Source organism: Morus notabilis, unplaced genomic scaffold (genome assembly GCF_000414095.1).
Source record: "Morus notabilis unplaced genomic scaffold, ASM41409v2 Scaffold677, whole genome shotgun sequence".
NCBI lineage: Eukaryota > Viridiplantae > Streptophyta > Magnoliopsida > Rosales > Moraceae > Morus > Morus notabilis.
The window spans coordinates 42,174-67,769 of record NW_010363200.1 but is presented as its reverse complement, the minus strand read 5'-3'; the positions used below and the strand labels follow the sequence as shown (position 1 = coordinate 67,769).

The 25,596-nt window shown below is 38.6% G+C and overlaps 2 protein-coding genes across 3 annotated transcripts; one reads left to right on the top strand and one right to left on the bottom strand.

Annotated features, from left to right (window-relative positions):
- Positions 1 to 9,530: 9,530 nt before the first annotated feature.
- LOC21395210 lies at positions 9,531 to 16,095 on the bottom strand. The gene is made up of 9 exons (XM_010103656.2): positions 15,621 to 16,095; positions 14,312 to 14,662; positions 14,012 to 14,227; positions 13,135 to 13,781; positions 12,625 to 12,721; positions 12,476 to 12,529; positions 12,276 to 12,394; positions 11,223 to 11,413; positions 9,531 to 10,467 (listed from the first exon to the last, which is right to left on the bottom strand). Exons 1-9 carry the CDS (start codon positions 15,906 to 15,908, stop codon positions 9,830 to 9,832), a joined length of 2,601 nt encoding a protein of 866 aa, XP_010101958.1. The 5' UTR covers positions 15,909 to 16,095; the 3' UTR covers positions 9,531 to 9,829.
- Positions 16,096 to 23,878: 7,783 nt separating this feature from the next.
- On the top strand, positions 23,879 to 25,336 carry LOC21395209 (NAD(P)H-quinone oxidoreductase subunit L, chloroplastic). 2 transcript variants are annotated; one of them, XM_010103655.2, is made up of 5 exons: positions 23,879 to 24,087; positions 24,190 to 24,279; positions 24,382 to 24,489; positions 24,601 to 24,695; positions 25,011 to 25,336. In XM_010103655.2, the coding sequence occupies exons 1-5, from the start codon at positions 23,962 to 23,964 to the stop codon at positions 25,156 to 25,158; spliced, it is 567 nt and encodes a 188-aa protein (XP_010101957.1). In that variant the 5' UTR covers positions 23,879 to 23,961; the 3' UTR covers positions 25,159 to 25,336. The 2 variants fall into 2 exon arrangements, with proteins under 2 accessions (XP_010101957.1, XP_024025042.1); XM_024169274.1 differs by having other exon boundaries at positions 24,379 to 24,489.
- The last annotated feature ends 260 nt before the right edge of the window (positions 25,337 to 25,596 follow it).

Genomic DNA, 25,596 nt, shown 5'->3' with positions numbered 1-25,596 from the left:
TTATGGGCATATCTAAGGCTAATGCTCTAGGATTTTGATTACATGCTTGTAGAAATCTAAACCAATCTTGTATTCTTTGATTACTACCTTGAATCCAAGCAATGTTATCTCTAATTCTTTTAATATGACCTGACATTGATTTTAAACCGGACTTTACTATTAAATTAATTATATGACATGCACAACGTTGGTGGAAAATATCATTATTACCGAATAAACTTAAATCATTTTTAAAAAGTTCTATTGCTTTAGTATTCGCAGTTGCATTATCTAATGTTATGACCATTATTCTATCTCTTAAACTATATTCATCAATAACAGATAAAATTGTGTTATATATTAAATTGGCAGTATGTGATCCTATAACACATTTGAAACCTAAGATTCTCTTATCCAAATCAAAACCTTTATAATAATGTCCGGTTACAGCTAAATAATCCTTGTTGGCAACGGCGGACCAAATATCTTCCGTTAACACAACGCAACCACTAGTATAGTGTAGAAGGTTGATTAATGCTTCTTTTTCTTGTTTATATAATTTTAATGCATCTTTCCTAAGAGTAGTTCTAGAAAAAAATTATGCATTAGGATTATGTACAATTTTAATATAACGTTGCTAATTTCTTTGTTCAGAAAAATTTAGTGGTTGATCTAATGTGGCTATTAATCGTGTCATTTCATACGATCAACTTGCGGATCGTATTTCCACGTGCTTAGACCGTCGGTTTGGCGGTCAAACGATAATTGCGTTTGGCGGAGCTGATCTCCGCGCCTCCTTGCTTTTGAAGACACTCAGAGTTTCTTCTTAAGTGTGTAGTGTCGTGAATAGTGTTACCTTGTAATTTCTCACCACAATATTTACATTGAGCTACGTATTTAATGTTACTGTTATTGTCGACGTCCTCGAATGTGTTGAAGTGCTCCCAGACTGCTGAGGTGCGCTTGCATTTCTTCTTAGAACTTGCAACACTTGCACTAGCACTACCGCTTTTCTCTCCTCCACGGTCACTTATACCACCACCATTGCGTCCCCGACCTCTAGTACGTCCACCGAGGGTCGGATTTGCAGTTTGATCAGCAACTCTTTCTATAGTTTGCGATTCCTGCGATTGAAAAACATTAGAAAATTGCCCTTCTTCGATGTTGAATTGGGCATCAATGGGAATATCACCACCATAACCAGAAGAAGCCATTATGAAAAATAAGAGAGATTGAGAGCGCTTTGAGAGAGCTTAAGAGAGATCGAGATTCGAGAGAGATTTAAGCGAGATTAAGAGAGATTTGAGAGAGATTAAGAGAAATTGAGAGAGATTAAGAGAAATTGAGAGAGAATGAGAGTTTTGGGGTGAGAAAAATGGTTGGGGAGAGGGGGGTATTTATAGGAAAATTTTTGGGTTGAAAAAAAAAAATTCCCCCAAAAATTCGGGTCTAACGGCTACAAAATTTTCGGGCAGTTCGGGCAAAAATCGGGCAGTTCGGGCAACGGTACAAAATCCGACCGTTGGGTTCAAAAATTCGAGCAAAATTCGGGTTCGGGTTCGGGCAGAAGACCGTTTTTTTTCAAAATTCGGGCACTTTTCGAGCTAACGGTAAAAAAAAATCGGGCATTTTTCAGGCATGGGGCAAAATTCGGGCAACGGTCACCAAAATTCGGGCAACGGTCACAAAAAATTCGGGCAATTCGGGCACAAATTCGGGCAGATTCGGGCAGCTTCGAGTATTGCCGGAAAATTCAAAAAAAATCTGACGAACGGCGGGGGACAGCTTCTCCACGGCAGCGGGCTGTCGGGGGGCTCTTTTCGGGCTACCTGAGCCCGTGCCCGAAGAAAAGCATTTTCAGGCGGCGAGAGGGGCCTGCCCGCCGTGCCTGAAAATTTTCGGGCATCGGGCAGGCCCGCCGCCCGAAAGTTCAGCACTGTATATGTATGTATATTCTAAATTTTTATAATTTCTGTTTAATTTGATTTGTTTTGTTTAATGGGTTTTAGTTGTAAAGAATTCCGCACTGACCCTTGTTTATTTTTTCTATGATGTTTAGTGGGATCACTCTCTTGTCCCCTGTTTGTTTCTAGGGAAAGTTGTGTGATTTTCTGTTTAATATGATGTTTGTTTCTAGTGATGTGTGATTTTCTGTAGTTATTGTTGAAATTGATTAGAATTCCACCACTTGACTCATGTCTAGATTTCTTCCTCAATCCTCAATTGTGTACTTTTCCTATGATGTTTAATAGATTCATATTCTTATCCTCTGTTTTCTGGGAATTCAAGGAAATGGGGAGTAAAGTGTCTAATTCGTGTGAAAAAGAAACTAGTTCCTTGATGCTCTCCATTCAATCTAACAGAAAAATAGGTTCAGATTCCTGTTAATGTTTGTGTAGATTTATGATTAAGCTTGTATTCTGTGTACTGATGTTGACTTGCTCTTGTTAATTTAGAGAATGCCAAGATCGTGAAGCAGGGGATTGTTACCCTTTGGAAAAGAGTGGAGGGCCTTGGAAAGGAGATGGTGAAGAACTGAAGGCATGTTGGTCTAAGCCAGGTAAAATGAAATATTCAATTGTCTGTACAAATTGAAATAGACTTGACGTTTTCATATCATCTACCTGCAAATGAAATGCTTTGATACTGAGGAGGGGAAGTCTTAATTTATCTGAAGGCCTCTTTACTAATCTGTCCATGTCTCTATGCTTTGATATCCAGCACTAGCTTCTATGGCTTGTGATATATTAACTGTCCCTGTTTCAACAATTGCTTTTGAAGCTACATTTAGTGTTGGTGGTAGAGTTCTTGATTCATTTCGTAGCTCACTTAAACCGAAGACAGTTAAAGCACTTGTTTGTACCAAAGATTGGTTATATAGTGACAAATGTGGTTTCAAACTTATGTAATTTATTTATATTTCCTATATTCATTTTGAACTAACTTGTATCTATATATATTTGTTTTCGTGTAGATTTCAATGAAGAGGTGGAGGATCTTACACAAGATATCTTCAACTTTTCATTGAAAGATAAAGAGCCTTTCTCACAGGGATCAACTTCTCCTGAATGTAATGATGTACTTAGAGTCCCCCACTACAACAAATTATTTAAATGTTTAATTATTAATTATGTATGTTTGTTTTTTAATTTGTGAGACTTTTATGTGTTTGATTTAATTTTGAACTTAGATTATGTAATGTCTCTACATCATGTTAAACAGGTTGAGAAACATGTTCAGAAATAGGTTCTAAAATAGGTTTACACGACCTATTAATCACTTGTTTCATAAACGTGTTGGCAGGTAATTAACGGGTTGACACGACACGTTTACGACCTGTTTTATAAACGTGTTGGCAGGTAATCAACTGGTTGACATGACACATTTACGACCTGTTTAATAAACGGGTTAATCGTGTCGTGTCGTGTCAACCCGCTAATAAACAGGTCGTGTTTGAGTTTTGTATTTTGACACGATTAATAAACGGGTCGTGTTCGTGTCAGACCTATTCGTGTCAACTGAGGGGTTCAACACGACACGAACACGACCCGTTAACACGAATTGCCACCCCTACATCTCATTCAACTTCCAACCGTGAGTGAACAATGTTTTCGCTTCACGGTTTCTCTAGGAAAATTTGTAAAAATTGTTAAGTGTTTTATACTTTAGAACAAAAGTGTAACCTTTTACTATTATGAGTAATGGAGGAGTAATGAATCTCACATATTACCTTGCAAAATCTTTCTGCAGATCCTCCGAGCATGTGAAAGTTTTACTAATAGGATCCCACCCTACTCTTGTATGGTTTTACTAAACCCCTCCAAGTCGGCGGCGTTTCTCCCTCAGCCGCTCAACGTCAGGTACATATCCATCAAAAAATTTGGCCATCTGAACAACCCATTGGTTGTAGTCACGAGATTCAAGTTGCCTCCCGTGGTTTGTGTCATTGTATTCGTACAATCGCTCAAGTAGAAACGCATGTGTAGCGGGGCTCCAATACAACGGCCTCTCATCTGGGTTTTTTCTAGGCATCTACAAACGCATATGACAACCAAGAGGAGGACAATGCGTGCAAAAACAGGGCACCGGACTTACAACAACAATTTAAGAAGAAAACCACCATAAAAAATCACAAGCCACAACATGAGAGACAAGCCAAAAACCACCACCGCACCACACAACCAAAAAAAGCCTTCTAATATAAGCAAGTCACTCAAAAAGCAACAAATTGTAAAATGGATGTGCATAGTAAGAAGAACCCAAACACCTATCTCTATGGCCTATTACCCAATAGCAACAAGAACATAACAAATGCTGCAACATGAGACATAATAACGCAAAATGTCACAGGGCCAACTTTTTCAACACAGGAATTGGCTGGCTGAGTCTTGGTGGCTTAGCGCCATCGCAAGGTCAAATATTCCGCTGAAAAAGTTGGCCCTGTGACAGTTGGTATCAGAGCCAGGTTGAAGGCTGGTCATGGCAATGAATGAGTTAAAAGAACGTGTGTCTCGGTTGGAAGATTTTGTTGGGCACCTGAAACAGAGGATGCGGTCAACTTGGCTGTGCAATTTAAGAGGCAGAAGGAGGAGCTAACAAACCTCAAAGCCGATCATGATGCACTCAAAGTCGCTCATGCAGGGTTGACTAATGATACGGAAACCAAGTTCAAGTCGATGCTGGAAGACTTTGTGGCCTTCATCGATGCCGTAAAAGGAAACGTAAAGAGCATTGAGGAAGAGATGGCTGTTTTGAAGAGAGCTTTGAACAACCCCTCAACTTTGAACAACCCCTCAGCTCAAGATGGTGCTACCTAAAAAATTAAGGTTCCGAGCCCCGATACTTTCAGTGGTACTCGTTGTTCTAAAGAGTTAGAGAATTTTCTTTGGGACATGGAGCAATACTTCAGAGCTGCCCGAATCCCGGACAATGAGAAGGTGATGATCACAAGCATGTACTTAAGTGGTGATGCAAAGCTATGGTGGCGTACTCGGATGGCCGATGATGCTAGTGCTGGGACACCCCGAATTGCAGATTGGGGCACACTCAAGAAAGAACTGAAGGATCAATTCCTTCCCGGCAACACTGCCTGGGTTGCCAGAGAGAATCTAAGGAAGCTGAAACATACGGGATCCGTGCGGGATTACGTGAAGGATTTCAATTCTTTGATACTTGACATAATGGATATGTCCGAGTCTGACAAGTTGTTTAACTTTTTGTCAGGATTACAGGGTTAGGCGCAAACTGAGTTGCATAGGCAAGGTGTTAAGGATCTACCTACAGCCATTGCCGCCGCGGACAGACTGGTGGACCTTCGGCCCTCAAGTTCTTCGGTTGCTGAGAAGAGTGACGGGAAGAAGAGCAAGCCGAATGTAAAGGACAGTAAGAGGTCCACTGACTCGATGGCAGACGAGTCTAGCAAGTCCAAGGACCAGTTGTCCGTCAAAAAGAGTGAATGCTTCATATGTGAAGGTCCACATTGCGCAAAACATTGCCCCTTGAAGAAGCAGCTCAGTGCCTTACCCTACAAGAGGAAGGTAAAGCTAATGATTCTGATGATACATATGTAGCTTGGGTGAACCCGATGCAATTACTAAATACGATCATGATGGAAAAGCCTACACCGACTAAGGGCTTGATGTATGTGATGGTGCGGGTTAATGGAGTGGAAGTTCGAGCTATGTTAAATACTGGGGCTACCAACAACTTCCTATTAGAGAAAGTCGTAAGGAGTTTGGGTTTGAAGGTGACCCAAAGCGCTTACAAGTTGAAAGCAGTCAACTCAAGGGCGATTAAAGTCGAAGGCACAACTATGGTGACTCTCGGGATTGGATCCTGGAAAGGTGAGTGTAATCTTACCATCGTTTCCCTTGATGATTTTGAGTTAATTCTCGGGATAGAGTTCTTTGTGCGGGCTAAAGTTACTCTAATGCCTTACTTGTTTGGCATATTGGTGGCAGATGAGAAATATCCCTGCTTTGTGCGAGCCGAGAATGAAGGGAAACAACGAGAAATTATGAGGTCGGTATCTACGCATGCTAGCGTAACCCATGTTGGAGCATTGCATGTGATTGAGCCCGATGAGGACGCTGATATAGTCCTTGGCCACAAGACCATGAATTGTGATGAGTATCAACGGCCGGATTACTTGATTCGATGGATAGGTGGTATTGAGATGGATGCTACATGGGAAGGAGATTTCGGAGGGAAAACAAGACTTTGGGCCCCATCCGACGAGGACGTCGGCTTTGAAAAGGTGGGGGAGGGTTTGTTAGACCCTTAAATACGAGACACGGCCACGGCACACTGAAGACCTTGCATGGTGCCATGGGCTGAGGTAAGGGTGTGAAGATCACCCAAGAGAGTTGCAAGGCATGAGGATGTTGCAGACCAAGGCCGGGCCAGATGGGAGCAACAAAGGAGATAGGCGTGCTGACAGGCAGCAGTGCGCCCATGAGATTAGATGTCGCGCGTACAACGCACAGACAGTGCGCGCTGGCAGGAGACAGTGCGCGCTGGCAGGAGACAGTGCGCGCTGGCAGGAGGCAGCGCGTGCATACGGGCAGGACCGTACGGGCAGTGCGCACTGGCAAGAGGCAGCGCGCACGCGCACGGGCAAGGCAGACTGTGCGCATAGGTAAACCTTGGCGGACTAATTCAGACAAGGTCCGAAATACACACGGGTGGGCCGCATGGTGTGCTGACTAGGCACAGGCATGGACCCTTGGTGCTGTTGCGAGATTCACGGCTTTGTGGACGTTGTGGTGCGGTACAATGGCTAAGTGGGGCGCGAGATCCGCGGGAGTGGATCACTGGTGGCGCAAGATTGTGGGGTCGACTCAGTCAAGTGGTTAGCTGGACATGTGCGAGAGTTGGGCGCCATGTGGACCCTTATCTAAGCAGAGCAGATCATGGGGCGTGCGCGTGTGCCAGGTGGCGTGCCCAACAGAGTGACTTGCTGCCCATGACCGAGAAACATGGCCGAGTGGGTCAAACCGAGTTAGTGGCTTAGAGATAAGCCTGAGTGAAGCTATCACGTGCAAGGGGACGTGTTAGTGGGATTTTGTATGCGCCTATGTGTGAGGACACGTGGTGGGAGTTGGTGAGCCAACTAAACCTAAGTGGCTGGGGTTGTCAGCCTTACTTGTCTATAAATAGAGTGGCCGGGCTACTGTTGAGAGGGGAGGGAGGGGATTTGAGAGAGAATTCTGAGTGTGTAATCCTACAGCAAGCCTTAGCCTTGTGTATTCCTTTTATACGAGATTAATAAAGGGTTGGAAAAGAGTTTATGTAAATTGAGTGTTGCTTGTGTTCTATTGTGTTCGGTTTTTTGGCTAACCTTTGTAGTGCAGGAATTGGCTTGCTGAGTCTTGGTGACTTGGTCAAATATTCCGCTGAAAAAGTTGGCCCTGTGACACAAAACCACTACAGCACCGAGGACAAACTTAGAAAAAACAAAAGCACCCCTGCCATTAATATAACCGAGTCATTCAAAAAGCATACAAATAAAAGACGACTGATAAAAGTTCACCGTCCGAATCCAGGGTACACCGTTGTGCTCATACACTTTATAATGATAAACTACGGCATACACATGTTAAGCCCATCCAAATTCATAAAACCCAGTATAGAACAAACGAGTCCATTCCAAATTAACAATAAATATGAAAATTATATTCAATTAGAACATTGTCTTACATCAATGTTTTACAGTTAAATCATATGATCAGAAAAAGGCAAAACAGAGGCACCTATCTAATTCCTCTGGTGATACACAGCAAACGAAGCCTTAACAAAATCAAATTCACTTCCTTATTTTTACACAGCACATAAACGCCAAGAAGAGAACTATAGATACTGGGCGGGCTGCGATGTCAAAAAATTTCCCAGAACTAGAAAAATAAAACACAATACGCTATATTCTACTGATAGCAATTTCATTCACAAAAAGCACTAATATATGCTATATTCTACTCATAGCAATTTCATTCACAGAAAGCCCTAATCCTCAATCAGTACGTAGTACTACTGCCATGCCTCCTACGAAAATCTCCCATTCAAAAGACCACACATGCTGCAGATCGAAAATATCCCATTCCATCTGTTGATCTTTACATACAAATATGAATAAGGTGAGGATCACATACCGTTACAGAGTTTGAGTCTGAAGACGAGATGAAGGACACCGCCGGCAGAACTCCAAACGCAGATGAAGGTGTTTTGGATTTTTTCAATGACCTTCTGTTTCCTCCCCGGTAAAGGCGAGAAATGGCCTTACTTTCGTAGTATCGGCGAAATTGGTGCCGAATGTGGAGCTTCCGTTGATTGTTCACAAGCACCCCTTTCCTCGAAGCGCTTCTCATCAACTCAGAGAAGAGGAAGTCGACCGTGATATGGGCTGTTTATCCGCTCAATACGCGAACAAATGAGGGAACAGGAGTGAACATTTTGAAGAGAGGTGAAAAACTGCCGAGAAAGGCTGAGGAGATTCTCTGCTCAACCACGCGAGAACCGAAACGCAGAGAAAGGCTGGAGATTCTCTGGCCAAGAGAGAAAGACGTGGTCGGTAGAGTTGGGTGGGGTCATTACTCGAGGGAAGCACAGTGTTGTTCACTGTGCTCTTAGGTTCCAACGGGCTGAATCAGGGGATTCCAAAATCAGGACTCAAAATCAGCACGGTATGATCTAAAATGTCACATCTGATTCTAATCTAATTGTATGATTCTGGGTTTCTAAACATGAGTATTCCATTTCAAAAAAAAAAAAAAAAATTAACGACTACCATCATAAACATCATGCTTAAAAAATCAGTGTATCGTCTCTCTATTTGCAGTATGATGGCATCCATAGAAAAAATTCCATTAAAAGAAAAACCCCATTAACGACAACCATCATAAGCATCGTGCTTAAAAAATCAGTGTATCTTCTCTCTATTTGTTGGGTTTCTTACTGCAAAGAAACTCGTTTTTGGAAGAATTACTATATTTGCATCACAAATCACAAATCACAAAAATCACAAGAAAAGTGGATACAGAGCCATGGAAGAGTAGGAGGGAAAGTAACGAAAATTAAAAATTGATAAGAAAAGAAACAGGGTGCACATGTTCAGAATTTTTTTTGAGTGAGAAAGTCGCTTGTTTCGCGGAGATCAGGGAATTGAAATGTACTTTATTTGCTATTTTCTTTAAGTTGTCCTTTTTCGTCATTTTACTAATTAAGGGGTGTATTTATATTTTTTGAGGGTGTGAATTTAGACCCTGTTCATTTCGCTGATTCGAGTTTAGAATTCGAGTTTTGCTACAGTAAAAAGCTCTCACAAACAATCACATCTAACTTTTTTACTACAGTAAAAAGCTCTCACATAAAATCACATCTCAACTCGAATTAAAAACTCGAATCAACAAACTAAACGGGCCCTAATTTCCCATAAATAAACACCAGATAAAGGATTGTAAGTTTGGCCTGGTGCTGGTGGTAATTCCAGTCACCTTAACAGATCTATCAACATGACGTAATTTAGAAGAATTAATTAATAATAAAGTCTTCTTGGGAATTGGGATCTCAAAAATGTTTAGCAATTTAGGAAAGATGAAACTAGGAAGCTCAAGTTGCTCATGACAACATTGCCTGCAGCATTCTTGGCGCATAACACATTCATGGCCAGCAAGTTGGATTTGTATTTCATCTTATAGGACTCGTTTAGGGAAAAGTGTCATGATGATGTATAGACTCCTGAATGCTTTCCATGAATAGCAAAAAAAAATGGTGGATTTTTCTAAAAGAAGAAAGAAACTGCTTTATACTTTACATCATGTTATAACTACCGAAGTATGGTGATACTGGGGTCTCATCATGTAGGCAATGTCCTGAGCAAATGAAGTGCCCTTGTCCACTGTGGTCTTTGTGAAAGAACAATCCTCCTCAAAACCGGCACTGCTCCGGCAGCCACAATTTCCAAATGATTCTCACTGTCCATGCTCAGATTATACAGTATTGCCAAGCCTGCTTCGACTGCCCTATCGCTCCCTTCTTCGATCAGCTTCACCAAAGGAGATATCCCTCCCTCGGAAGCAACAGCTCGAGTTGAATCAATGACTCCCTCGGAGATTATTCTGTTGAGTTCTACCACGGCAGCTTCTTTTGCTTGTAGAGAGGAAGATGTTTTCAGTTGCCTGATGAGTCTTGGTATCGTCTCGTAAAGGGTTACCTCCACGTTGATTGATTCCTTGAGATTTGGCTTGGGACCCGAAAGGGAACCAAGTTTGACTAAGCAAGCAGCAACCCAATCTTTACAGTTAAGAGGGATGCTAGACTTGAGGATATCACGTAGCAACTTCATGAAATGGCGGGAATTTATATTGCGGCAAAATTGCTCGGAATCAAGCAGTTTTGTTAGTAACCGAGAGGCTGCAGAAATTGCAAGACCGGCTTCTTCTACTTCAAGTGCATATTTTTCTGGCTCCTTTCCCTCTAAATCAGAGTCTGTGTCTGCACAAAATTGGAAATACAAAAAATCAAACATCTGAGCACAATCAAGCATTGAACTAATATTACCAATGAGAAACAATAGCTTTACTTGTTACTTCTTAGTAGTACAATAACAAAAGGACAGTGACGGGTCAAAGTAGCATTAAATTTCAAAGCTCAAAAGCTCCAAAACGCAAAAAGACAGCAACCAAACATAGGTGACTAGAAGCTCAAGCCTCAAAATAGTTATAATAATTGAAAAAAAAAAAGAATCCTAAACAAAAAAGTTATTTGAATTTTTACTCACTAATCACTTTCCTATCGACTGTCGAATGGCATTACACTACGAATAACAAGCAAAGGTTACAATCTGAGAAGGAAAAATAATAGATATCTAGAGGAAGTGGCCTGCACTAGATTAGTGAACAAAAAAATAGAAATGTAACAATTTAGTATCAAGACGAAGCAATTTTTTGGCTGAAGACAGCAGGGTTATAATTACAGGGGAGCAGGACGTTTTCATAAATAATTGTCGGGCATTGTACATTCTCTGTGTGGTATATGTTCTACATGGTGAAACGCCATTACCCCAACCATTACGCAAACATAGTTTCGATCTTACCTAGATCAGACTTAGGCGTTCAAAGACAACAGAACTGGCCGAAAATAACACAATAACATGAAAGTAGTTCAATTATAGTGGTTCACTGATTCAATAACAGCTGCAAACCAATCAGAAAATTACCAGTTTTACCGGAGTAATTTTGTCCCTTTACCTTTAAGAACTTTTTGCTGGAAAACCGTATCCAGAGCAGATTCGATAGCCACTGAAATGACCATATCCATAGTTGGGTCAGTGATTGCAATGAATTCAAGAATGGAAGCAGCTTTCCTCTGTAAGTTTGGAGCTGATGTCTTTAAAATCTCAACAAGGCAAGCGATGACAGCAGAGTCCAGCACACTTTTCCTGTGTGCAATACATGAAATATAAAATACAACTTTAACCGGGCAGGACTACATAACTGCCAACATAATATTCTTGTATCATATAGGTCAACTTCGAAAGAACTTAGTCCAATTTGAAAAACATTTTAAGTTCATGCATTCGAGCAACAAATGATCAATCCCTATGAATGGAAAACTAGATAAGTAGAAAAGAGGAAGAAAACGTATCAGGTTATTCACCAAGAACAGAAAGAAGATAAATAAGATGATTATTATTTAAATTTGATCTTGCAAGTATTTGCAATTGAAATATTGTTTATTGCATCAAGGATTAACTTTCTGAATTTAGTATTCTGTTCCTATCTTGACCACCAAATGATCCAAAATAAAAAAACAACTCATTGCGATCATAACCAACTAAATTTAGTTTTGATCAATAAACAACTTTCTGAATTTAGTTTTCTCTTGCATTCAAACAACTTTGAGTTTAAGGTCACCGAACCATGTGAAAACCACTTATACAATATGTCTCATGACAGGTCCAGACGAATTGAGCAGACGCACAATGTGCAGTGTTGTTAAAACTGCCATTGGCTTTATAAGCTACTTGTTTGAATGTTGCAGAAAACAAACACCATCAACGCAAAGAAATATATTGGCATTACAAATATAGAGATGAATAGCTAATATACTTGCTCAGTTTTTTTTTTTTTTCTTATAATAAAATACTCAGTTTTTTAAATTCTTTATTTCAAATTAAGATTAGCCAAACATGTACTACGATATTGTAATTATCACCCAAAGAATGTATATGTATTATAAGGCAGTTCACAGTTAGAAAAACTAAAATCCCAATGTAAGGAGGTGAAAAGAACAGAAGAAACCTGGTGTTTGTTTTTGGAATGTCTATCTCAGTCATATCTCCATTATTTTCCCTGGGGCGATTAGAGTTTCTTGCTTCATCCAATCCCTTATTTGATCCATTGACTGGTCCATCATAAAACTGCAAAGAATCAATACAATTTTATAAGTTAGTCGTCATCTACAAGCTTTCATAACAGGTCACAAGAGGCAACTGACTGACCTTTGACCTCATTTCTTTACTAGGGTCTAAGATCCGAGCAAGAATATCCAAGGTCTGTATTGCAACAACGATCTATGTCATTTCAGAACCAGCATAAAATAATTTTCCAACTTACGTGTGGTAATCAAAAACTATTATTATATAAAAACCTTTTCCATCAAATTATCCGAAATATCGGGGCACCTCAGAGTGTCAATTAAAGGATCCATAACACCTTCAGCTTCAATAGCCTGGCAAACACCATTGCTGCATCAAGGAAAAATAGAATATTAAATCCATACTATATGATTACTTTTGGGTAGAAGGATACTTGTGGATTTTCTATGCTTAAACAGAGCATTTTGGATAAATCAAAGGTGAAAGGTCAATGCTGGGCTTTGTGCTCTTTATGATAATCATGGGGCCACGAGAAAAATTTCCAGGCAGGAAAAGACCAGTTAATAGGACATGTGTCAATCTCCAATTGGTACCAAATGCGCAGACATGAGAATACATCCAACAATAAAATATGCTAACATCATTTCGGGCAGATAGCCATTGCAGGGGTTAGATTATGCCCAGAATTAACTGAAATGAAGACGTCAGAGATAAATCTGCAGGCAAAAGTTACAAAATAAGATAGCAAAATGTTGAAGCGAGGTGGAACGATGATAGCATACCTGACAGATAACCTCTCCAAAGGTCGAATTGCAGACAACTTTACAGCATGATTGTTATATTCCAAAAGCCGAACTAAGTGCTTTACTGCTCCAGCTTCCTTGAATGCAAACCGCATGTCTTCATTAATAGACGCATCTGCAATTGACTCTGCAGCTCTGGATAATGCCGACTCGTCCTGAAGTTCAAGAATTAAAACCAAACGAGCCACGCCATCCACCCACGGCAAAAGGGTAAGTTGCTGACCAGATAAAAGTTCAGATTCTTTTTTCCCATCTTCTGTTTCAATGGCCCCAATACGTGCGAGAAACTGTTGCTGTGTCCGTCCAACTATAGCATTCATCTTGACTTCGTCAATATTTACAATCTTGTCATCAACATTTAAACCAAGGAGTAATTCCGAAGCACCGAACCTGGAAGGAGTTTTTGAAGTCCGCTCAATCTCAGTACCATCTGGCAATCTAGGCCAGGAATGCAAACCTGGTCTGAAGGACTTGTAAGCGGCTGCACCAATTAAGGGGACGGGTAGCAGGCCTTCCTCTATGATAAGAATTCTGTAATAATCATCCTTAGATAGTTCCAACAACGCATTTCTTGCCACCTTTCTAATTACTTTAGATCCTTCATCATCATTTTTCAAGAACTTCACCTGCAGTTGATGTTCAAGGTAATCAATCCCCAGAATATCATAACCAAACATTAAAATAAGATTACTTTTTACCATCTTTTTGAAATCCAATTATTTAGCTTCTCTATGTAAACAAATACCAGATCAACTCTCATATGCCAAATACCATGAGAGGTAAAACCAGAAAAGCTGTTCATCGATTTGATCGTTCAAAACAAATTTCTCCATAAGGATGATAAAATAAGTCTCACCAATTTCGGAATAACACCTTCTTCAACCATGATTTTGTGGTTGACCTGGCTCAATGCTAAATTTGATAAAACCCCTCCCGCTGCTTCCTTCACCTTTATATCCTCGTCGTCAAGAGACTTAACAAGTATTGGCAAGATATCAATGTTAGCAATTTTCACCCGAAGCTTTTCATCCACTGACAAGTTCCATAAAGTACATAGGCTTTGCTCCTTCACCTGAAGATTATGCTCAACTTGTACATCATCTTTTAACATCAGCTTCATGAATGGAAATTCAAAGGTTAGATACCCATCTCATACCTCAGAAATCAAGGAAGGTCGATTTAGTAAGCCAGTTATCTCCTCGATTGCTCCACTTTCTGCCACCAAATCTTTGTACAGATTAACCATAGATATTGATCGTAGAAGACCAGCAGCTGCTTCACATGTTGAAGTAGATTCTGATCTAAGCAGGTTTACGGTGAGATTAATAGATCCAGGAAACTGCATGATGGCATCAATGTACTTCTTTCCTCCAAGTGAATATTTCCATAGAGCCACAATTGCCTGCTCTCTATCAAGGGGGTCATTATCTAGTCCAAGCATCCGAACAAAAAGGGAAACATAACCATCACCAAGACTAGATGAAGAAATGTTTACTTCTTCAACATCCTGAATTTAAAAAGGAAGATGTATTACTATAGAGCCTAATCAGTTACAAAATTATCATCCTCAATCAAATACATATGATTGTAGAAAACACATCTATCGAAGCTAATGAGTAACTCTTGATTGCGTACAAGTACAATTTGATGATCCCATGACAGATGCCAATTGAAGTTTAAATGTGCTAGGAAAAAGATATATGGATAAGATTAGCAAAGGCATTTCGAATACAAAGATCTGTGCTATACTAGGTCCATCTCAATTCTTAATAACAAGCATATAATATAAGTAAAATATACCCCGCAAATATACAAGTTGAAACAAGTAGTAGGTTACAGATTTCAATGAGCTTAACAATTGGCACTCTCCCAAAAAAAAAAAAAAAAGAGCAGACCCCATTGAAGACAAGAGTGAGGTACAACAAGGCCATTTCTGTCCACCGCCAAAAGTTGGAATAAGTTCATCTTTAGCATTATAAACTATTACAGACTAGTCAAACGTCATTTTTGCAGCATTACATTCCATAAGAGTTTGCCCGAAGACCTCTTCAAAGCCACCATTTTCATCTAAGGCCCTAATTTCTTCCACCAGTCCACACCACCTTCTACTGCAAAAAGTCTGCTATATATATATATATATATATATATATACATACATACATATATATACAACCAATTTAAACTCCAGTTCAAGTCCAATACTTTTCCGCCTCGCCATATCCAAGAAGTCCAAAACACAAAACTTTACAACAAAAGTCAATATGCAAATCAAAAAACCTTAATGTGAGCAGCCAAATATCAAACTAAAATGACCAACTAACAGAAACCATAAAACCGTAGCATCCCACTTCTTCAATCAACATGTTTAAAAGAAACCAGCTGAGAACAATTACAAAGTAAACCCCAATTCTAAGCATGGCAAAAAAGACCCGTACCGAAAAAAAAAAAAAAGTCTCAGAACTTACTGGAGATGTAGGCTGCTGTGAAAAGGAACCAACCCCGCCACCACCATCATTCGTGGCCCTTGCGATGACTGCGCGGCCAAAGAGTGACTTGAGGTTGTTGAGTTTATGATGATAGCGAATATGAAGATGATGATTTTGATGTTGATGATGATGATTATGATGTCTTCTTCTTCTTGCGGGTGGTTTTGTGGCTTCAACTCCAGAAAACTCAAAGTGGGCATTTGTGGGCAGGCGTTGGAAGAGGCAAAGCTTCACACTCAAGGTCGCTGGAACTGCTGAACCCAACATTTTTGTTCTGCAGATAGCTTCTTTCCAGTTAAAAAGTTTTTTTTTTTTTTTTTTGGTGGAAAGAAGAAGATGACTTGTTGGGTTCTTGACACCCCTGTTCTTGGTGACAGACAGATAGACCGTCCCTTGGGAGAGTTGCTTGTTTCCTGCGAGGGATACGCCTCTTTCTGTTTGAGCGAGGGATTGAATGTACTAGAACCACAGTAACAACTAACAATGATGGAGAATTGAACTCTTTAAAAGAAAAAAAAGAAAAAAAAAAAAAAAAGAGAGAGGATATATCGTTGTTGTCGTCGTTAGGAGCAACAGGCCTAAACTTTGCTCACTTTTGCATTTAGGCCCTTAATTTTGTTTCCTAACATTTAAATCCTTAAACCTTTTTTTTTAATAAGTATGCTTAACCTTTTAGTTACTGCTCCTTCTCCAAGTGATATTTTCACGCGTTTTATGTTTATAGCACTTTTTTAAATAAAAAATAAGTTTAATTATAAAATTTTTCTCCCGAACTATAACTATTATAACACTTTATTTTTTAAACTTGTATGTATAACCGATCTCATAAATTTTCCTTATGTTATTTTGAGTGACGAAAAGTACTATATGAATGACTTGTGACACATAAATTGAGGATGCTATTATGAAACCCATTGTGAGAGTCTTTGTTGTGTTTTAGGGCAACATTAGAAAGGGAAAAGAATTCCTCAAAAAAAAAAAAAAAAAAAAAAAAAGGGAAAAGAACCTAAAACCAAGTTAAGTGGAACACGTTTGGGTTTTTAGGGCTAGAGCACTCCAGGAAAATTTGACAAAAAATTGATGAAAGCTTGAAGCTCCATTGCAATCAACAGTGTTGGAGCACTCCTAATGGCTGCAACAGAGGGAAACAATAATTACTTTTAATTTTCGTATTCCCACTACTGTTGCGGCTACTTGCTATTGATGGATACAGTTTAATCCTGCAAACAAGATGCTGGGAAAAGAAAATGGAGTTCCACTAATTATAACTAAATGTTCATAATGACTAGGTGAGTGAAAAACATAATTGCGCACTTAATACTTAACTAACCATAGTTAACTAAGTAACACGTGTACTTTTTGTCACTCTAGATAACAGAAGAGGTAAATTTATTAAATTAATAGATTGATATCTCAATCTATAAATAACATTAAATAAGTATCTCATATTTAAAAAAAAAAAACAGATGAATACCTCGAGTTATTTTATTTTTTCTGACATAATATTCTTTCCTCCCTTTTTGAACGGCAATGAAATATATTCATTAAAAAAATCACTAAAGGGTTAAGATACAAGCTAACACTAAAGTCAAAAAAACGGGTGCCACTCACATGACTTATAAAGAAACTTGCTCAGAAAGAATGTTTGAAGAATTCTGTATATTATTGAATATTGTTACAGTAACTTGTTTATATATAAGTTACAAGTAGAAACTAAGCTAACAGAAAGCTTACACAACAAGATAGTAAACTAACTAATAGCAAAGCTTACTCAGCAAGATAACTTGCTGTATAAGCTCTTCAGTAAGCTTAACTCTAACACTCCTTAACAGCCCCCACAAACTTAAAGTAGCAAGATTTTCTACTTTGAGTTTGCTCTGTATATGACTAAAAGTTGAGCTTGAGATGGCTTTAGTGAAGATATCAGCTAATTGATCAACTGCAGGCACATGATGAACATCAACTTGTTTCCTCATGACTTTTTCTCGAACAAAGTACAAGTTCAACTCTATATGCTTGGTTCTTGCATGTAAAATTGGATTTGTTGCTAAATGAACTGTACTAAGATTATCACACTAAATAACTGGTGTCTTTGGTGCAGAAGAATTTAACTCACTCAAGAGAGATTGCAGCCAGGATATTTCTGCTACTATACTAGCTAGACTACGATACTCAGCTTCTATAGATGAACGAGACATTGTATGCTGCTTATTTGATTGCCATGACACCATATTTGGACCAAGGAAAACACAAAAGCCTGAGGTAGACCTTCTGTCATCAACATCTGACGCCCAACCAGCATCACAGAAACCAACAAAGTCCAAGCTTGCTGCAGGACACCGTCTCAAATGAAGACCATAGTCAATTGTGCCAGCAAGATATCTCAAAATTCTCTTTACTGCTTTCCAATGTACTTCCAATGGTGCTTGCATAAACTGGCAAATTTTGTTGACACTAAATGAGATTTCTGGTTTTGTAATTGTCACATACTGTAGAGCACCTACCACACTTATGTACAACTGAACATTGCTTACTGGATCACTACCAAAGGAAGTCAACTTTTGTCCTGTTGTCATGGGAGCACAGACACTTTTGGCATACTGCATTTTTGTTTTACACAGCAAATCTGTTGCATACTTTTTCTGAGACAGGTGAAGACCTTGAGTAGTTTTGGTAACCTGTATACCTAGATAGTAATCAATTTCTCCCAGATCTTTGAGAGCAAAAGCAGTATTAGGTTGATTAGACAATTGTTGGATAGCTAAGTCATTAGTCCCTGTGATTAATATATCATCCACATAAACAAGGATGTATAGTGACCACTGCGGGCTGATTTGATTGAAAAGTGATCTATCAGATTTGGCTGAGTGAAAGCCAAGCTTGAGCAATGCATGATGAAGTTTATCAAACCAGGCTCGAGGAGCCTGTTTCAAACCATAAAGGGACTAATGTAGTTTACACACCAAACTTGGATTCTGTTGGTCAATAAATCCTGTAGGTTGTTCCATGAAAACCTTCTCTTGTAAATCTCCATTTAAAAAGGCATTGTTCACATCAAGTTGCCTCACAGACCATTGTTTACTCAATGCTAAAGTGAGTATAACTTGAATAGTGGTTGGTTTGACTATTGGACTGAAAGTTTCAGTAAAATCAAAACCTGCAACTTGATGAAACCCCTTTGCAGCAAGTCGTGCCTTATACTTGTTTATGCTTCCATCAGGATTCTCCTTTACTCGAAAAACCCGCTTACAACCAATGGCCTTTCTCCTAGGGGGTAATGCAACAAGACTTCAGGTGTTATTTCTTTGAAGAGCATGGAATTCATCGGTCATGGCTTATTTCCAATGTTCTAATGTAAGAGCCTCTTCAACTGTACTAGGATCTCGTGTGGCCATGTACACTTGGGTTTGAAAATCCCTTGTTTAGAGCGTGTTACCATGGAATGAGGAGGCAGTGACTTAAACTGTCAAGATTTTGCAGTGTGATGCTGGTGCTGCACACAAGGATTAGGATTTGGAGCTGAGATAAGAGAGGAAGGTGCTGTGACAGTAATTGGTTCACTAGCTGAGGGAATAGTAGAAGAGACTGGTGCTGGAACAAATTGAAGAGAAGGAGAAGAAGGAGCTACAAGAGGTGAGAGAGAAGAATGAGATGGAAAAGATGACAAAGAAGGAATCACACTAAGAGGTGCAGGTAGAGAAGAAGAGCTAGACTGAACAAAAGTAGAGGCAACAACTTTATTATGATTGACAAAAGGAAAAGAAAACTCATCAAATATGATATCCCTTAAAATATAGATTCTCCCATATGGATCTAACCATTTATAGCCTTTATGTTTGATGTTATACCTAAGGAAAGTACATGGTGCTGACCTAAATTGTAATTTGTGTCTGTTGTAGGGTCTAGTGTTTGGATAACATGCACAACCAAAGACTTTAAGTTGTGAATAGGCAGGTTTAGTGTGAAAGAGAACTTCTAAAGGTATTTTATTGTGAAGTGTTAATGTTGGAAGTCTGTTTATGAGGAAGACGGAGGTGTGAAAAGCTTCATCCCAATATTTAAAAGGCATGGAAGCTTAAGCAAAAAGAGTTAAACTAGTTTCTACTATGTGTCTGTGTTTACGCTCAGCAACACCATTTTGTTCATGGGGGCAAGGGTGTGTATGTTCCATACCATTTTGGACAAGAAAGTCTGTAAAAGCTCAATATTCACCTCCCCTGTTAGTTTGAACACTTACCAATGTTTTGAAAATGATAAAAGCTTGTAATGCTTCAGATTTGGTTCGAAGAAGATATATCCAAGTAAAACGAGAATAGGCATCAACAAAATGAATATAGTATCTATATCCACTAGAAGACAAAGTAGGTGAGGGACCCCATAAATCAGAATGAACAAGCTGCAACGGTTTAGTGTAAGTTGTTTGAAAAATTAGAAAATGCAGTTTATGAATTTTACCAAGACAACAAGATTTACAAACAGCAAAGGAAGTTTTATTAATGGCGGATCTTATCTGCAGGATGACCTAACCTGTTATGCCAAAGCTCAAAATGAGAAGGTCTAACAACATTGTCGGTATAAGCATGTATAACAGGAATAGAAGATTTAAAGTTGTTGGAAACAGAAGAACAAGAAGAAGAAACAGGTTGAGAAGCAATTTAACCCAACGACTTGAGATTGAGCTGGGAGTTGTCAAAAACATAGAGACCATCTTTAAGACAACCCTTTAGCAGCACCTCCTTTGAAGTTAGATCTTTGACAAAACAAGAAGTAGGGTGAAACTCAAAGAAAACTTAATTATCAGCTGTAAATTTTGAGACACTTAAGAGATTTTTACGAATTTCAGGAACAAGTAGTAAGTGTTTGAGAGTTAGAGACTTAGAAGAAACAAAAGGACTAAGAAAAACAGAAGATCCAATACGTTTAGTATACAGCCCCTTACCATTGCCCATGTGCACCTGATCAGAACCATAGAATTCAAAACTTGACATGAGATTAAAAGGATCTGCAGTCAAGTGATTTGTAGCACCTGAGTCAGGATACCACTCCATATCAGAAGATGTATCTATATACCAGGCTGAATCAGTTATAGCCTCAAAAGTAGCAAGCATAGCTCCCATCTGAGCAGAGTCAATTGTTGCATTAGGAGAAGTTGGACCCTGACACTGAGCAAGACTACCTTGAAGTTGATGGTGAAACTGAGAAGGGCCAGTGAAAGATTTGTCAAACTGATAATAACACTGCATCACCATATGACCTAGTTTTCCACATAGCTGACACTGAACTTTATTATTGTTCCAAGAATTTCCTCGACCACGACCATTAAACCTCCCTCTGCCATTGGTGTTAGAACTTCCAGAAAAATAACTCTGTCTGGAAGAAAATCCTCTAGAAGAATGACCAGGAAATGGAGAGAAGGAACTTCCATTATGTGAAGAAGTATGAGGAAAATGACTAAAACTAGAACCCCCAAACCTCGAGTAAGAATGAGGTCTACCACCAGCCATGGCTAGATTAGCAAATGTAGGACCACTAGTAGAATTAGAGCCATCACTTAGCTTAACAGCCTTCTCAATTCAAACTTCTTGAGCCAGAATTAGAGATTCAACCTCCTCAACAGAATATTCACCAAATCCAGAATTCACACTAATCACTAAAATGTCATACTCATAAGGTAAACCATTAAAGATTGCATCAATGTGATCCTTAGTAGCAATTGCATGTCCAACTAAAGCAAGTATATCAACAAAATATCTAATCCGAAGCAGATATTCGTTAACAGTTAAAGAATATTTACTAACATTTTGCAATTGAGTCTTGAACTGAGATTTCTTAGTTCGAATTTGCGAAGTAAAATATACCTCAATTGTGTGCCAGACCTGAGCTGCAGTTTCACAGTTAACCATACGAGCAAGAACTAAGTCTGTCATGGAAGCCAGCATCCAAGACACGAGCAACTGATCTTGCTACTCCCACTCAAGAAATTCTGGATTGACCACGCGAAGAAGTTCATCCTCTAGAGAAAGAAACCTCAGAGGAAATCTCGCATAACTTGAAAGAAAATCTTGAAGGCGATGACCTCGAACAATAGCAAGAACTTGTCACCGCCAAACAAGAAAATTGTTATTGTCCAGTTTTGAGGAAATTGGATGTGAAAAAGTAAGTGGAGTAGAACGAGAGAAAGAAGAAGAAGAGTTTGTTGGCACAGCTGCCACAGCTGCAGAAGCATCTCCCATGGCAATCACCGAAAAAGATATCTGTCATCGACAAGAATGGCTCTGATACCATATAAAGAAACTTGCTCAAAAGAATGTTTGAAGAAATTTGTATATTATTGAATATTGTTACAATAACTTGTTTATATATAAGTTACAAGTAGAAACTAAGCTAACAGAAAGCTTACTCAACAAGATAGTAAACTAACTAACAGCAAAGCTTACTTAGCAAGATAACTTGTTGTATAAGCTCTTCAGTAAGCTTAACTCCTAGACTCCTTAACATGACTAGATAATATAAACACACCTCTATCACAAAAACGGGAGAGAATTCCTCCACAAAGTGGCACTAGAAAAAGGTTCGGCCACATAGAAAAGACTCAAGATGAGCCACATCCTAGTCCAACAATTGACCTAAATCACACAACTCAGTCTTCGAGTGGTAGGGAAACCACTCTCTATCTGAGAGACACATCACAGACATAGAGTAGTGGAGAGACCACCCTCTAGCTGAGACATAATGTTGGTAGATGGGGAAAACATCACCATTATTACAACACAAACATAAACAAAAACCACAAAAATATTAAAACATCTATAAAGATCTCAAACGATCAACCAACAAGATTGAACCCCTCAACACCAAAAATATACGATGACCGGTAAGAACGGCTTCAGGAAAAGGCTTCCTCGCCTCCCTTTTTCAACCTAGTTCTCATAGTTTCAGCAGAATCCCGAAGCGGACTCATTCTAGATTTGTGTTGAAAAGCAGCAGACTTTTCCCCTTACACGGCTCCAAACCGGAGACTTCCCACACCTCCAACGGTACGAACTCGACCACGGTGACCTTTGCGACCTTCCCCGTAGTAACATACAACATGAGGAGCGAACCACAAAGCAAAATCAAGCTCAGATTTGCCAAGATTCATCTTACCCATGGAGGAGCACCACCCACCTGCAAAACAAGGAAAAACACAAAAAGAAAAGCAAAAACTAACAGGGCTGGGAGGCTAGAGATTGTCAGGATGCGACTCAGTCAACTCCGGCCCCTACAAAATGCAGACATGTCGACAACCTCTTGAGAGGGAAAACCCTAGCCACACAGGGGTGAGAGAGAGAATAGAGAAGTTTATTTTCAAAATCTATAATTGTAATATTATTTCCTCTCTTTTAGTTTAAAACATAATAAAAAGAATTTAAGAAAAAGGAGAGAGAAAAAAGAAAACCCAAATCACCATAAAAATTTATTTTAAAAATTAAAAAGACAAAGGAATTTTTTTTTGTTTCTTGATTTTTTTGTTATTTCTAAAACTTTTTGTTAAAAAATTAATTTAGAATTATAAATTAAACGAGCACAATAGACTATTTATATTTATGAGATGTTTGCTTATTACGACAGGGAATCGGTATAGGAAATGAGAATCTAATTTTATTTGCATTTCTTTATCTTGTAATGAGAGTTGGAAAGGTGAAGCTATACAAATAGGGATTAAAGAATAAGACTGTCAATCTCATGCCAATCTTCTCAATGGAGACTCTCAATTTTGATAGTAATATTGTATTACTATTTCACGGCTAACTTACATAAATGCTGGATTAAAAAGAAAAGACAAAAAAAAAAAAAAACCCGGCTAACTTACAAAAATGCTGGATTAAAAAAAAAAAAAAAAAAAAAAAAAAAAAAAAAACTATAACCTACATTTGTTCTTTCACTTACCTAATATTATAATGTAAGCTAATTTTATTTACTTTATTATAATAAACATATAATTTATTGTCATTAAAATAAATTTCATATATTTAATTTTTGACGTTTTTTTTTTAGTTTTTTTATTATTGTATTCAAGTTTTAACACCACTTCTTATAACGAAATCTAATACGATTTTAGCATCATGAACAACATCACGGTTTAGATGTCTCATAATCAACACAGAGGGCAGACCCCACCTCTACTGAAAATAGAGGATCAGAAATCACTTATAAACATCTCTCCTGGTATTTTTCTTTTGTATTTCATTTTATTCTCCAAGGGCGGGCCCAGCCAAACGCTTTTTCCCTGCCATGAAACTAAGATAAGAGAACACACAACAAACTAAAAGCCTCCAAAATGAGTTGCTCAATCAGCTTCCATATCCCCAAGGCTTTGCCTTCTCTAGGCCTTCCTCAGCGCAGAAATCCTCTCTCCGTTACTTCTAAACACTCCCATTCCTGCACCGCCAAGCTTAATCAAGAGGTATAGAATTTATCACTTTTTGTTTTGGTCACTCATGTTTCCAATATTTCTGGATTACAAGCTTTTGGTATAATTGTTAATTCTTTGACCCTTTGGTTTTAGACAATGGCAAGCATAATTCAAAAGCCAGTTGAGTATTTTCACATGAAGAAATCTAGTTTGGCTGTTCAAATTGGAGCTGTTTTGGCCATTGTAAGGCATGAGTCTTTTGTTTCTATAAATTTCTATGATTTTTTTTTTTTTGCCTTTTTTTTTGTGGGGGTGATGAAATTTAATGGGAACTTGTCCTAGCAGGTTGAGCAGCCTGCCTTTGCTGTAACTGGAGTTAATAATGAGCAAGATCTTACATGGACTCTAATACAATTGGGAGTTGTTGCCTTTTTCTACTTCCTTGTTATGCCAGTGAGTGATTTCTTTTCCCTTTTATCTTTACTACTTTCTGTTTCAATAAACTTATTAACTTTTTCCTTTTTTAATTAAAATTTACTATGCATCTCTTGTGTTGAACTGCAGCCAATCATTATGAACTGGCTTAGGATAAGATGGTATAAAAGGAATCTCTTAGAGACATATTTCCAATTCATGTTTGTCTTCATCTTCTTTGCTGGGTAAGTCCTCTTTTTCACTTGGTTTTCTTTTAAAATTTGGACAACTTAGTCCTAAAATGATTGAAATAAACATGTTTGTCCAATCACTCGGTTCAATTTCCTTAATATAGGTAGAGGCGTCAACAAGAGTTGGTAAAGAGAAGAAATTTTCAATTATTTTCTAAAAGTTCTTCTTAAGTTACCTCACTTATGTACATATGCGTCTCACTTTTGTACATATGCGTCTATGAATAAGATTTTTTTTTTTTTTTTTGGGGTTAGAAGCCTATGTATAAGGTTGGTTAATAATTCCATTGTTTTTCTCCCCTTGGACAGTGTGCTTCTTTGGGCACCATTTCTGAACTTCAGGAAATTCCCCCGGGATCCGTCCATGAAGTATCCTTGGTCTAAGCCAGAAGATCCTTCAAAAATTAAAAATGCGTATCTGAAATACCCATTTGCCGAACCTGAAGATTACTCATGAAAAAACTTTAAAATGCAGAACGACCAAACAGTCTAGAGCTTGGAATGTGCGTGCCTGTATCGATGGCTAAAGCCCCTGATTATCATACATATTCTCCAACCCCATATTCCCCAAACAAAAAGCATTGTAAATTTTTATTATCATAATAGTGTTATTCCTTAAATAACACATTACGTCATTTTTTATTACTCACTTATACCACTGATAGAAGAGCCTACAAGTGTTAACCTAGTCTCTCAAGTATCGTCTTCTTTGCACCTAAGATAAGATCCAACTTTGTAGGTGCTGGAGTAAAAGCTGTGAAGCTACTGAGGTGAAACTGTGAGGGTCAATTGTGGAACCAACGAACAAATCAATTCTTGCATCACTTAGCTAACAACCAATATCCATATGACTAAAAAGGGAACTACAAAGGGAAAAATAAGCGATAAGATCAAT